This window comes from Sipha flava, unplaced genomic scaffold (genome assembly GCF_003268045.1).
Source record: "Sipha flava isolate LNK unplaced genomic scaffold, YSA_version1 182_pilon_pilon, whole genome shotgun sequence".
Classification (NCBI taxonomy): Eukaryota; Metazoa; Arthropoda; class Insecta; order Hemiptera; family Aphididae; genus Sipha; species Sipha flava.
Window position 1 is genome coordinate 1 of NW_020272252.1, and position 15,500 is coordinate 15,500.

The 15,500-nt window shown below is 28.2% G+C and overlaps 2 protein-coding genes across 7 annotated transcripts; one reads left to right on the top strand and one right to left on the bottom strand.

Annotated features, from left to right (window-relative positions):
• The first annotated feature begins 1,639 nt into the window (after positions 1-1,639).
• LOC112680959 (RNA-binding protein MEX3B-like) lies at positions 1,640-3,529 on the top strand. Of its 3 annotated transcripts, none has more exons than XM_025551203.1 (4): positions 1,640-1,747; positions 2,864-2,981; positions 3,057-3,206; positions 3,267-3,529. In XM_025551203.1, the coding sequence occupies exons 2-4, from the start codon at positions 2,888-2,890 to the stop codon at positions 3,443-3,445; spliced, it is 423 nt and encodes a 140-aa protein (XP_025406988.1). In that variant the 5' UTR covers positions 1,640-1,747; positions 2,864-2,887; the 3' UTR covers positions 3,446-3,529. The 3 variants fall into 3 exon arrangements, with proteins under 3 accessions (XP_025406988.1, XP_025406989.1, XP_025406990.1); XM_025551204.1 differs by lacking the exon at positions 1,640-1,747 and adding an exon at positions 1,754-2,108; XM_025551205.1 differs by lacking the exon at positions 1,640-1,747 and adding an exon at positions 2,367-2,391.
• An 836-nt stretch (positions 3,530-4,365) lies between these two features.
• On the bottom strand, positions 4,366-15,468 carry LOC112680964. Of its 4 annotated transcripts, XR_003148360.1 has the most exons (18): positions 15,140-15,467; positions 13,602-13,722; positions 13,447-13,530; positions 13,191-13,385; positions 12,882-13,061; positions 12,588-12,815; positions 12,245-12,406; positions 11,975-12,194; positions 11,757-11,911; positions 11,615-11,695; positions 9,041-10,360; positions 8,800-8,967; positions 8,571-8,717; positions 8,229-8,299; positions 7,919-8,162; positions 7,724-7,841; positions 7,378-7,660; positions 4,366-4,554 (listed from the first exon to the last, which is right to left on the bottom strand). XR_003148360.1 is itself a non-coding variant. In XM_025551215.1 (17 exons), exons 2-17 carry the CDS (start codon positions 13,701-13,703, stop codon positions 7,464-7,466), a joined length of 3,672 nt encoding a protein of 1,223 aa, XP_025407000.1. In that variant the 5' UTR covers positions 13,704-13,744; positions 15,140-15,468; the 3' UTR covers positions 7,031-7,463. The 4 variants fall into 4 exon arrangements, 3 of the variants coding, with proteins under 3 accessions (XP_025407000.1, XP_025406999.1, XP_025407001.1); XM_025551215.1 differs by lacking the exon at positions 4,366-4,554 and having other exon boundaries at positions 7,031-7,660; positions 13,602-13,744; positions 15,140-15,468; XM_025551214.1 differs by lacking the exon at positions 4,366-4,554 and having other exon boundaries at positions 7,031-7,660.
• Between the last annotated feature and the right edge of the window lie 32 nt (positions 15,469-15,500).

The window sequence follows — 15,500 nt, forward strand, 5'->3', positions numbered from 1 at the left end:
GAAAAGGTAATATGATGGAAATAGGATGTGACGAAGTCTAAGAGGAGACCAGGAAACCAAATGCGATCAAAAGCTTTCCCTGGGTCTAACATTATTGTCGAACAATATAATTTTTTTTCTAAGCTTATTGATATGAGGTCTATGAGACCTCATATCAATAAGCTTGGAATATTTGTATATTGTATATATGTATATTTGGCGTATGGTCGAGTGTCTTTTCCGTAAACCAAACTGGTGAGATCTGGAGGTTTTTTGGATTTGGAGATTAGAATAATTAATGAAAATTTCCATTGAGTGGGGAAATATGATAGACGGATAATTGCTTTAATTATATGTATCAGTATTAAAATCGCTTTTTTATGAATCTGGCGGGCACCCTCTGTTGTTATAATGTCAAAACCGGGGGATTTATGAAGTGAAAATGAGTTTATACACTGGATTATTTTGTCAGGAGAAAAATGTTTTTATGAAAGATACCTACTCGTACATTGGGAGTGGGATAGATAATTTATCAATAATATTGTTAGATATTAAAGGTGTCGATATATCGCTATGGGTTTTAAAGACTTTTGCGAGATGCGATGCAAGAAGTTCTGTTTTATCAATGTCGTTAGTTGGCCAGGTTAGATCTGCTTTTTTTAAAGGGGGTGATATTGATGGTTATCGTAGAATTTGTTGAGTTGACTTCCAAAGAAAGTAGTTTTTAACAGTAAGAGAAGCAGTGTATTTGGCGTATGATTCTTTGCGTACTTCTGCTAGCATTTTATTTGTTCTGTTGGCTAGGTTGTTGAATATGTTTTTATCAGAAGGGAATCTGTTTCTTTGCCAGTTTTATCTAGTGCGACGTTTAAGATTGATTAGGTCTCGAGCGAAAATTGGGAGTGGAATAAAGTAAGTAGGGGTAGGATGAGTTGAGGTGGGACAAGAGCTCCAAATGGCACTTTGAATTGATGAAGTGAGTTTTTTGAATAACATTAAATAAAATAATATGGAGTATGGGCATTCAGTCCTCGGTTCTTAAATCTGCATCATACAATTAATATCGCGCGACAAAAGTATATATTGTAGTTTTTATATTAGTTTTTATTAGTTTTATTTTATATTATTAGTTTTATATTGTCTTATTATAAACATGTACAAAGGATTAATTAAATTCATTCGGATGTATCAAGAGAAAAAAATCGTCGAGCGAAGCGAAAAAATTTATTTTAGGATTAAAATCCATATTTTTTTAGTCCGTATACCCATAAATATATTTACCAATACACCACTAGCCTCGGGACAAAATTATCTCAATCCGAGCTTATTGATGAACGTACAAAAAAATGCTGATGATAATCATTCGTTCGATTGTTCAGTGAACGTTTTAGTAGTTAGCAGTAGTGTACTGTATACAGAATACGATGAACAATTGAACGATGTCGTTCATCTAAACGTGAACTAATTCGAATCGTTCACTTAACTAAATAGTTTAATTGAATTAATTCGTTCAGGAATGACACGTCTCTACTAGACACTGTTCATATTTCATTTAAAATAAATTAAATTAAATTGTGTGCAAAGATACACTCAAAGAAATTATAACAACAATAAAATAATGTCTGAAAACCGTTATCAAATAGTAGTTATCACTAATTTTGTTTACTAATAATCGATCTTTTCTTTTTCATCTGTATTTCGATTTTTAGTGCTTATGTTTTTCACTCAACTGCTGATTAACTGAACAGACTTAGCTCGCTAATTTTTGGTAATATAGTATATAATTTCAATCTTTGTTGCTTGTTGACAACTATTGGTGTTTCACTTTCGTTCAATTTCAATAATACGCTAACGATTTACAAACTCGAGTAGCAATATTCGTTAACGGTTGATCGTTTTTAGTCATACGGTTGAGTAGAATATGCCTGACCCTCGATTATACTGCGTCATAGACATAATATATATTATATCTATGTACTGTGTTCACCACTACAATGATTGTCTGATTTAACATTACCTACCACTTAACACACGACATTATATCAAATATTAAGACATAAATATTTTTCTGTTTGTGCTACTCTTGTAAAAAATATTTTCACCTTTTTACTACTTCGGAATTGGCACAAGTACAGCTATACATTAATTTCAATTAATTTTTATGTATTTTGAATGCCACTGCAATTTTAATTGAGTATTCTATGGAAAAATAAATATCACTATTTTGTAAATAATTGAAGTCTATAACTTATCATTTATATTTTGACTATTAATTTTCGACTGATAACTCTTGTTCCCCAAGTTAATATGTGGCTATAGCTTGCTTATATTTGAAAATAAGAAAAATAATAAATTGTATTTCTATTTTGTTAGAAAAAAAAACTTAAAAACATAACTATCTCACTAGTCCTGGTAATAATTATAATACATATTATATTGTTTCTAAATTAAAATACTAAACATTTATTTTAAATCCTAGATAACACTTAGTTTTAGTTTAAATAAAACTAAAATATTCTTTTGTATATAGTTTTAAAAATGTAAAATTTTTATAGTGATCAATTCATTCTATATCTGCAATCTATTTCTATAGTTTATTTTACATCATTTATTTTGATATTTTTATTTAAGTTGTATGGTATAATAAAGTGTCTAGATTTCTAATTAATTACTCATAATTGTAATAATTATATTTTCTCCTTGTAAACATTTGTAATATAACCAAATAAAAATAATATAAGATCAATAGAATATTAGTTATTCCAGAACATAACACCATAATTTACTAATTTTACCATAACATTTAAATGATATCTATGAAATAATTAAATGGAAAAATGATCAATTTTATAAGTGTTACTCTGAAATAATTTTGTATAAATAGAATGCAGTGAATTTGGTTGTCAAAATGTCATCCAATTCTAGTATAAAAGATACAATTGTTATTGGAGGATTATCAATACTTGGTTTTATGGCTGGTGGAAAACTTGGTTCTATGTTTGGTAAGTTTCTATAATTGTATACTTATATAAATAACACATCAATTCTAAAAACTACAATATTTTTAATTTTTTTAGGTGCAGTTGTTGGAACTATAGTTTGCTCAATGTTCAACGGGCAACAACCAATAGAAGCTTCAGGGTCTCCAGATAATAATTTTTTTACACCATCATTTTGCTCTAACTCAAATCATAATATTGATAAGTCTAACGAAAATATATCAATAGGTAAAATGTTAAAGTTTGTAAATATGTAACAAATAATGAATAAACATTTTTTGTTTACAGATAAACTTACTGAAGTGACAGAGTGTTCAATATGCCTCGAATCATTTGTACCCTCATTTCTGCTGTGGCCATGTTTTCATAGGTGTTTTTGTGATAGTTGTTATGTTGATGTAGTAAGAAAAAAGGTTTCTAGTTGTCCTATTTGTAGAAACCCTATTGCTGAGTTTAGACCCATATGACTTTCATAAACAATGCATTCTAGTCAATTTAATTTGCTAATGTAAATGTAAATAGAATAATTATAAAATTGTAAACTTTTTGAATATTATTTTTAATAACTCATTTAAAAATTAAAAAAATGTCTGATTATTAATTACTTAAAGTAATATATTGTTTTGATATAAACTTCTTTACTGTTCTATTTCAATTTTTTAATAGTGTATAAAATGTGTGAATTAATAATTTTATAAAAAAATTATAAATCGACAAATAATGATGAAGTATGTATATATTATGTATATTAACAAGAAATATAGCAATAACATTAATTTATATTTTATTATATTTATTACCAATCAACAATATATTTGAATTTGAAATATATTAAAATTATAATATAATTATTGATAAATTATCATATACATACTTTAATATGATAGATTTAGATAAAAGTTTTTTTATCAATTATTAGGTCTTAATTAAAAAAAATGTATGTATCCTCCTTGAGTAGACTCTTTAAAATTAAACTAACTATTTTACTAATAATGGGCATAAAAAAATATAGCACCATAGGAAGTTCATTTATTAAATACAAAAATATTAACAGATAATGAATTGCTAAATTAATAGTATTTTGAAGTATAAATTTATTAGCTGCAGATACAACATAAAAAGCCATAGGTAACCATCATATTAGAGCATGTTCAGGGAGTAGGCCTTGGCCTACCCTAATTTTAAATTCTTGTATACAACCAAAATATGCATTTTAAAAAAAAATTTTTTTTTTATCACAAGAATTTTTGCATTAAACACATAAATCGGCATACTATGTAGGTACTCATATGACCGTGTATCAATTTCATCTTGTCGTGCACAATCGTCATCTATAAACAAAACTGATTGGAGATCTTCAAATGCTTCATGAAAAAATAGGCATCAGTAAACAATCAACAACTATATTTATGATTATTATGTTAGTAAATCATGGTTGACAAAAAAAGCAAATCCGTGTTCTTTGAATTAAAGTTCTTGTTTTGCGTTTATGTTTTAGAATTGTTAATTTTTCTGGTATTGTCTTTATAATTGATATTTTATAATAAAATTATTAGCCAATATTTCAACCCAATTCCTAAATCAAAAATAACATTATATTAAAATAACAATATAGTAGAATCAAAAAAAAAATAAAAAAATTGTTTAAGAAATGAAATTGGTTACAGAATGTGTATTAATCATACCAGTAAATTTGGCATTAGTAGAAAGAAGTTTTTTAACAATGAAATTAACCAAAAAATATTTAAGAAAATCTATGACTATTAAAATACTTCATAATTTATCGTTGATATCAATCAAAAGGGAGTATAACAGGTCAAAGTTGTTGAAAGATCGTATAAAGAAAATTAAAGAGTAATAAATATTATTATTAGTTATTATTATTATTATTAATAGCATATAATATTATGGTTAACAAAGAAAATTTTAAAAATTTCTTAACCAATTATATTAATTATTCTTTTAACTGAATGTTTATCCTTTAAATGTCTCTGAATTTCACGTAGAATATATCACAAAATTTTTTTTAAACTCATAACTTATAAAATTTAATTTTCATATAGTAAGGATGATTAAATATGTTTATACATTTAAATAAACATTAAAATATAAGTGCACTTTAAAATGTTGGTAAAAATATTGAATTAAAATGTATTTATACTGACTATTAGAATTTATTTGGTCATAATTCGTTAAAATTATGTTATTTTTTATTTAAATAATATTGAGATTTATTGGATTAAATGTTAAAAGAAAATTGTCACGATACTAGATATTGATCACCTAAGACTTATAACATTGTCTTCTACATAAATTTATATATTTTTCATTTCTATTTATTTATAAAGTGATAAGATTGTAAAATTATTACAATAGTTCACAATTTTATTTTAAAATAATTATGTACACAACAAAACATCATTTTAAGCACAATAATAATTTATACATACAGACTTAAACTAAACAATTATACAAATAAAGTAACTTTAAAATAAATTAAAAAAAAATATATATGTTTATATATATATATAAATATATAATTAATGGCAAAATGAAAAATTTTCATCTAGAATATAGATTTTTGCCCAAATTTCATAGATTTGTGCTTTTGAGATCTTATACAAGACACGTAGAAAAAAAACATACGTGCATATTATAAAATACTACTCGTTTAGTGAGTTACATACATAAGTTTATATTTAAGTACACTTGACTAAAGTGAATAAATATTTAAAAATTTATTTTAGGTTTTGAAATTACCCTGTGGAAATATTTTTCTTTTAATTAACAGAAAGAAAATACATAATATATTTTCACTAGAACAGCGATACATTTGGCAAATAATTTAAATATTTTGCACAAAAGGAAAACTACAATTTAAAAAAAAAATACATAAATGCTTTTGGTAACTAAACAATTGGGATGTGTAGATAAATATTTAAACCTCCAATAGATATTATAAATTATTAAAATTCAACAAAAATTACAATTTTGAAAATTGAATGAACACAGTGAAATGTAGTTTATTAATATTGAATTCATTGAAAAAATGAACTATTTATAAACTTTTATAACGGTTTAACAAACCTAAAAGTATTGCATTATACTTTAATAGTTAGTAGAGGCAAAAATATTTATCTAGCTTTAATTATAATTGGCCAAAGACAATTTTCGCATTAAAACTTATGCCAGTTAAAGTACATTAAAATATTAATTAAAATCTAACACTAAAGCGAGGATAGTTGCCAGAAGAAATAAATCATAAATTAAATATAAAAAGAAAATTAACAAATTGATAGTAATAAAATGGGTAGATAGGTGTCCGGTGAATTATATTTATTAAAGTCAGGTAAGTGATGCTTCAAAATATAACAAAATTTAATATTTCAAAAATTGTGACTTGTGCAAATAAAAAGTAGTAAGGATGGGCGGCATTTGAAAAAAATGTTAATTTACAAGTATAAACAATTTTAAAAAAAGAAATTATATCTAATAAGGTTGCACTGACAATAAGTTACATCCCCTTTATAATAAAAAAAAAGTTATTATTTATTACTCTACAGTAAAATGTATAATTTTCAAATTTGAATTTAAATCAGTTTTAATTTTATCATAATTGTAATATAAAATTTTAAAATGTTGATAATGCAGAATTGTATAGTTGTATGTAATTTATAGTATTTTAGAAGTTGTAAAAAGTCATAAATATCTGGTTCTATTATTATTTTTTTTTAATTGCAATCAAATAATGTTAAATGTTTGGTTAAAATGAATTACAAAATAGAAGATAAGAAAATACATTTACAAATTAACACAGCACAAAAAGAAACTAGAAAATAAAAATAAATTTAATCTGAACAATTATATTCTTAAATTTCCTGATTTTACACATCTAATTCATGTTCAAAGAAATAAATATAATACTTATTTTAAATGGTTTATAATAATTTAATTAGATAATCACAGAATAGTATATACTAATAGAACATTACATAGTTAGACAACTTACAACCAATATAATGAAAATAATAACTATTTCTAACCAAGTAATTTTTATTCACTTAAATTTGTTCTAAATTTAATGTAATTATCTTCAAACCTATATAAAAATAAACTAATAACAACAAGTGATGTGAATTGTTTGAGTAGACTAGATAAAGAAATTTCTTAGTTATTTTGATTTGGTAACATTGTAATTGTCAGTAGAAGAGTAATCAGTTTCCAAACTCGATTTATAAAATTGTTGAAGCCCATCCTCACATTATCTTAAATTTCTACCTTAACATATTTCTTTCTTAAACATTTTTTTAGTTAAATGTAAGATATTAAAAAGAAAATAAACATTAATATAAAAAGAAAGGAAAAAAATTAAATTAATATTAACACAGTCAAATATTACCATAATCGCTTTTAGGAAATCCATACACGGAGGAACCAATATTTTAATGTTCATGCTGTGGTCAAAAATTTCCTAGGACCAATATGCTAGGACGGTAAAATGCTGCGCACCGCTTCATCCGTTGCCGGATCACTGCGTTGCAAATTCAAAATACTGTCTATGGCGTTTTGCACCTGTGCATTGATTTCTTCATCATCAGGGCAATGGCGTTTGTTTTCTGATATAGTCTGATCATCTTCAGATTGATGTTCACGTTTTCTAGATATTGGTTCATCACTACAACCTACATTATTTTGTAAAATATTTAGTATATACAACAATACTACTATTATAAATGAATACTTACTTGTTGATGTATTAATTGAATTTGTATTAACATTTTGTTTTAATTGCTGTAATTGTGCAGATTCATCAGCATCAAATAATCGCCCCAACATAATCAATTCAGACGTTTGTACTTCTCTCTATTAACATACAGAGTGAATGAATAAATATTTTAATTATACTATTGAATACTTCAAAATATTAGTGATATACTTACCATACTTTCTTTAAATAATAGGTAACGATATTTGTTAAATAATGATGCTTTTTTATCTAACAAATGTTTGGCAGTAGATTCAAATATTTCATCAGCCAACTCTAAATCTCTCTCTGATAGTACAGCATCATTTAAACAATGATAACGTGATAATCGTTTTACAGCATCACTGGCTGAACTAAATGGAGAGACAACATCAGGATTAGTTGCACCTAATTGATCTGCTGCTATTCGTTCAGAAATCCTAAATCAATGTCATAATATTAGTTATTTAAAACATTTCAAAGAAAATAAACAGTAGAACCCTTACAATGATATTCGTTTTGAAGCACTAAATGCAGGAAGAGTTGGGGAAGGTTCACATGATGTTTGCGTTCCCACCTATAATATTATATAAATATAAATTATCAAATGTACAAATACATAATAAATGAGTTAAAATAAAATATTAAAAACTTTAAAAACTTTTAATACATTTTTCGCATAATTTAATTTTTATTTTTATTTCAACATAGATTTAATATGCAATAATATAGTAAAATGTTAAGTACAAGTTAGGTTTAACCATAACAATAACTTTTTTTTTTTATATGAATAAATATTTAGTTTTTATTTTAAAAATTAATTAGTTGATAGTATTATTATTACTTACTTGAACATGTAAAGGAGATGTTGCTTTATTGCTGGTTGGAGGTGATGCAGCTATTGATGTTTGTACAGGAAGAGGAGGTGAAATAGTATGGGGAGGACTTAATGTCATAGGACAAGGAGGAGGCACTAATCTTACAGGTGTAGATACCTTAAAATATATAATATATTAAAGAATTAAAAATTTTTGGTAGATATATGTTAACTGATGAATATATGTTTTAACTTCTTACATAGGTAATGCCTTGTGAATTTTGTCCAGAAAGCGTAGGAACAATTTTTCCACATTGTAAAATTTTCTGCTGTTCGTTAAACAATCTCTGCAAAGCAGTTGTTTCACTACTTGTACGAAATTTTTTAGCACTCAATGCAGAAATTTGATTTTGAACTGCTTTTAACAGCTGAATATTGATAAGAAGAAATTCATTAAGATAAATATTTACTTAAATAAAAGTTTAACAGATACCAACAAACCTGTTGTTTTTGTGGTGTAAGTTGTATAGTTTTAACCCTTTGATTTGAAATACTACTTTCTGGCGAGTTTAAAGGAACTGGTGTATCATGAAGTTCTTTTTCTTTTTCATCACATTGAAATACCATTGGTTTTACAACAGCAGCTCGTTTTACTTTTCTTGGTTTAATAGGTGCTTTATTAGCACATGGTGGAACAACCATAGTTTTATTGATTAATATATTTGGATGAGATTGGGCTATACTATCTAAAAATGCATTTTGAGATTGAACTTCTACTGGAACAGAAGCTTTAGGTGGACTGTTTGGCCTGAATATTTTTGAGGAAATAGCAACAGGACTCCTATTATTTGTCCTATTAATTACAGAAGTCTGGTAGTTAGATAATGTCATATGATTATCATTTGATTGTGATATGATGGCAGCACATGGTTTTGAGAATTGCATATTGCTTTGTTGAGGTGAAGTTACAATGGTTAAGTTAGGCCTATTAGGCAACATGGGTGTAAATGACTGGGAAACATTCGGTGAAGGTACAGGAGAATTAAAGGAGGCAGGACTTTTTGAATTACTTCTAGAGCTATGAGACATAGCTGGACTACATTGAGGACTTATCACAGATTGAATACTTCTAGGACTATGGGAAGATACTGGCACGGTTTTAGACCTTGATATTGAAGTTTGCATTACTCTTTCAGAAGTATGAATTATTGGAGACTGATTCTGTAATTCTACATTTTTATTTAAAGTAGAAGAATTAGTTACTATTTGTAATCGGTTTTGTTCTTCATTATATACTATATCGTTATTTCTTGAAGAATCATTATTTGCTGCCACTAATAATCGACTATCTAACATATTTGAAACCAGCTGAATACTACTATTTTGTTGATGATCTAAGCTTGAGACCATTGTACTACTACTATGCATAACTCGAATACTATTATTTTGTTGTACAACTTTGTTCTGTTGATCTTCAACTGGTGTCGACATTACAAACTGTTGATGATTTTGCCGATTTTCAACACTCACAGGAGTACCAGTAGTAGGAAACATTAAATGTTGACCATTAATAATATTTTGTTGTAATGACGGTGGTTCTAATACAGTAACAATTTGAAGGCGCCCAGAAACATCAGCCAAAATACGCATCCCAGAACCATTTTGAGGTTGAGTCGGTAGCATAGTATTGCTTCCTTTCAGAAGTAAAGATTCAGCACCAGCAACACTTAAAACAGCATTTTGTAGAATATGTCCACCGTGATCAGCAACTAACTGAGCTAATTGAGTTTGTGCTGCAGCAGCAACACTTGCTGAAACACTCTATAAATTAAAAATAATATTACTTAAAAAAATGTAAAATAATTATATAGATTTATTATATATTATAAAAAGAGAAGTTTTACATACACAAAATTACACAAATATAAAACATTATAATTATAAAAAACGAGAATCACAAATATACATTAGAACCTCGATTAACCATTAGTCTCGGGATCGGAGCTTTGATGGATAATCGAAAAAATAATTAAGTGACCAACAAAATTTTATTTAAACAACATACATATTATTCATTATTTTTTAATTTCGTAAATTGGTACTATGCTTACTGCACTTTCTTCTCTTCATAAACACTCAATAATATACAATATTTGAGATAAATCAAGTACAACACGCTTTCCTTTTTCACTTATTGTTTTTAAACTTAAAATATTTTCACACAGACTAAAAACACGAACGAACACACGTGTAATATATAACTAATTGACTTTTCAAAAACAAAACTTGATCACTATCACAATTAACTGTTTTTATCTCACCCATAAAAAATATATATATATACATATTTACCTATCGCTTATCAAGTAGATATTGCTGGAAAATTTCGGATTACATCGGCAATTATGACCTGACAGTTAACTGAGAAAGATGGTTAATCGGGGGATGGATAATCGAGGTTTTACTGTATCTCAGTTTCTTGTGTTTCTACATGGTACACACAAATCAATGTCATTTAAGAATTTAGGACAATCAATGAGGTTGTTTAAAATATTGTAAACTAATATAATATCTGGTTAATTAAGTCTTGTATTCAATGAGCCTAGGCAAAAGTTTTCAATAACATTAAATGATATCTCTAGAGATATTTATGATACAGATATAAGCAATTATTAAGATCATTTATATATTTTGAGTAATTATAAGACCAAATAAGTGAATCAAATTCGAAGTTAGATCTTATAGATATAGTCTAGATGACTTATAGTGTTTTTTAATATTTACGTATTTTTATTAATAAAATCTAGCATTTTATGATTTGTTTATAATTATATGATTTTATATAATCGCAAAATCATTTTCAGAGTTAACTCCCAAGTCTTTAATAAAAGTAATTCTATTGAGTGAAAAATTAATTTGATAATGGAATAACATTGGATTTTTACTATGTGTAATAGAGCTTATTTATCATTTATTAATATTTAGGGAAGATTTTCTTTGCTCAATTGGAAAAACTTTTTAAGACCCGATTGTAAAATATTTGCATCATTATATAATAATTATGTTAAGTATTACCTGAGTAAGAGTATTAGCAGTAATTTGGGGTTGGTGTACAATCATGCGGCCATCTTCTCCCAAAGACAAACGGAAACCACCCTATAACATTTTAATATTAATTGTTAGATTTAAGTAAATTGAAATCATGAATATTAATTACCTGTGACGAAGAAGTAGGAGTTTGTAATTGAGCTAATAATGGTGCAGATTGTTGATGGGATTGTGGAGGAGGAGTAGGTGTTTGTTGAATTCTATTAGTTTGATTTATTTGAGTTTGTTGTATTATAGGTGTACCCGAGTCTTCTTCATCAATACCTATATGAAATTGGTTATGAAGGTAATATAGTAATAAATATGATAATTATTCTTAAAACTCACCTGAAAGTTTGATTAGATTGGCTAAATCTAATCGTACAGGTTCATCATCATGAGGCCTTGAATGAATTTTCTGTTTCTTTTTTTTAATATTCATTGACCTATTATTTGATGTTTGGGTGATGTTAGATTGAGGATTAGTAGACAATGCAACTAATGCTGGGCCAGAACATGTTTGAATTTGTTGCAATTGAACACTTTGACCACTTACTAACCTTACAACCTAAAAAAAATGTTAGTACACAAGAAAAATAAAAAATAAAAATTACTTACCTGATTTGACTGTTGTCTGGGCTGTTGAAGTAATATTTGGGTACCATTGCATGTAACTTGAGCTTGTTGGGTATTAGTATTTTGAGTATTAGGGGATCGGAGAATAAGCTGAAGACCACCAGTTGTTTGTGGACCAACTATTACACCAGTAGTTGGCATAATCTAATTTTTGAATAATAAAATATATTATGAAAAAAAAATGTCAACATTAAGTTTTTGAGAAAAATGGTATGATAGGAAATTAAAACTAAAAATTTTTAGAATCAAGAAATGTATTGTTTAAATTAAAATCTTATAATATAACTAATATTATTTATATTTATTGACCAAATACAAAACTTACTTGATTTATTAAGAAAGCACCTTGTTGTTGACTATGTATTGAGGTTGAATGATGTGATTGTTGTGATTTTATGCTATTAATACTAGCATGGTTCTGTACATGATTATTACTACCCATTGGTTTAGGTAATATTTGGGGCGGCGGTTTACTTTTTACTTGAACATTATTTACATTATTTCGACTATTTGGTTGTATAAATTGTAAAACCGGACCATTAGCACTCATCATCTAAAAAAAAAAAAAAATAGAAAGAAATTAAAATCAACTATGGGGAATACATGGGAAATTATTTACCTGATGGATAACTTGTGGTTGGGGTGTAATAACTCTCTGCTGGGGAGAGGGAGTAAGTGATCGTGAAGAAAATGGTGATCCAGGCGAAGGCGGTATACATTTAGTATTTGTAGTATCCAATATCGCTGTAGCCTGTTGTTGTTGAACCATTGTACCAGATGTATGCTGTTGGGCACCCATCTAAAAAAAAACACTCATTTTTAACTAATTTTAGGTCAAAACTATTATGATATAAAATAAAACAGAGCACCATAATTATAATTAGAAAATAAATTTTATTTTTCTTATGTTTTAATATTTTCTAAATACCTGTCGTATGCTTGTTGAGTGAAGAATGTTTGAATGTTGAACATGTTGATGTAACACTTGTTGAATACTAGTATGCTGATGTAATGTTGCTGCTTGTTGAGTAGTTACTGAAGGAAAAGTTGTTATCCCTTGCCCTTGAGAACTTGCAAGAACTAGTTGAGGTCCTCCTGTTAGTACACCGTTAGTTCCTGTACCCTAAAATTCAATTAATATTTAATAAATACATAATCAAAGGCACTATACTATAAATATTTACAGTAGTTTGATGATGAAGTGTTAATGTTAATCCTCCTGCAGCCGCTTGTTCTTGTTGTGCTTGTATATGTTGTAGTTGTTGATACTAATTAAAAATTATACTTGGAATTAATAAGAAACATAATAATGTACTAAATAGCAATGACATTTTTATACCTGATGATGAGTGAGAACCAGTGAACTGGCAGGGCGGCCGTCTAATAGGCCCTGTGGTATAGAATCCACGGTGCCTTCCAGTCTGCAGCACACACCATACATTCAATTACGTTTTATCCACCTGAAATTTTAGTTTGAATGAACTGTAAGAACCATAATAAATGTCTTATTAGGTACTTTATTAAATTAAACCATATAATTATGTAAAATAATAAAATAAACAATTTGGAACCAAATCAATAGAAATTTAAAATATAATCATAATTAAATTAATGTATTGTTATTAAAAATATTGATATTATTACAATTATCGAAATAAATATTTGTATAATTTTTAATTTAACATTTTTACAAGCAAAAACAAAAACAAATATAAATATCTCATTGAGCCATTTTAGTCGGATTTAGTTAAAACTAACATTCAAAAAAATAACTTGTTGTAAATACATAAAAAAATTATCAATTTTCAGAAGAAAATATAAAATAACATACCTATCAAATATTCCTCAAGATAAAGTGAGATCTCAACTAAAAAGTTATAACAATGTTGGATATCAATAAATTTCTTGATGCATTCAACAAAAATTTGTTGAGAAATAATTAGAAAAACATTAGTTGTTATTAATGTTTGTTGAGAAGGAAAATAATATATGCAATAATAATATGTCAAGACAATCGCACAAACTACAAAAATATAAAAATTGTAACGATCGTCATGTCAAAATACAAAATATACACTTTAACAGTTAATATTTTGAATATTCTAAACTGACTGTTACCTTTGAGAACACCCATACCCAAAGGATAACCAAGAGAACCCCGACGTGTAACGACAATGACGACAACAACAAGGTTACTACAGCCTGTCCATGAAGAACGTCTAGCTGACAACCTGACCAACCTTACGTCGTGTTGGGTAGACACGGTTTCTGCCGTCGAACCTATTACTAAAATAACCAGAACGGCCGTTACGTGTTTGTGTTTTGATTTTACGTGTGCGTTCAGACGTCGTCGGGTTCCCGGCACAAACGAATAACGGTGTGTACTACAATCATAATATAAACACACACGTACACTATTATCAACGGCGGCGTCTCATTGCAATAACAAAAACAACCGTCGCCCGGCCGGAGATCGCGCGAACCGACCGGGTGATAGGTGCACACACACCACCACGTATCACCGTGTTCTGCCGGGAACCGCACCGACGGGGTGCGCGCAAAAAATCACAGTCCGCGGAAAAACACGACAGCACGAGTGTTTGGTAAACACAATGGACACACGCAAACGCACACATACGTATAGAGACAACGGCACGCACGGTAAGTAACAGTGGCTGTCTAGAGGCTACCTGCCCAAGGAAACATGTTCGCATCACACGATAACGTATTCACAAACACGATGTACACGACGAACTTAACGGGGAACGTACATTTATCGCTTTCGGTTTTATCAAAGGTGGAAGAGATTAATAAAAAAAAAAAAAAAAAAAATCCCAAAAATATTATAATAATATCAAGTCGTTTTCGCACGCTTACCGTTTCGCGCACGACGCCAGCAGCAGTGTCCGGCGATCCGATTCCGTTACATAATAATAATAATAATCGTAATTCGATGACTGTGCGCGGCACTAATAATTCAGCGGCGACAACATCACAGTCGCACAATGAAACACCGACGGCAATTAACACCACGGCCGATAACAACAACATAACATGATATTCACAATAAACACAACGACGCGATACGTATTTCGGCCACTACTACTACAATATTATCCGTAGTCGGCGGCACGGCCACATAATTGATGATGAACGTGTGTGTATTGTATGTGTATGGTGTGTGTGTGCGTGCGCGCGTTTGAACGTATGCGCGCGCACCCCGCTCGTGTCCGACCGC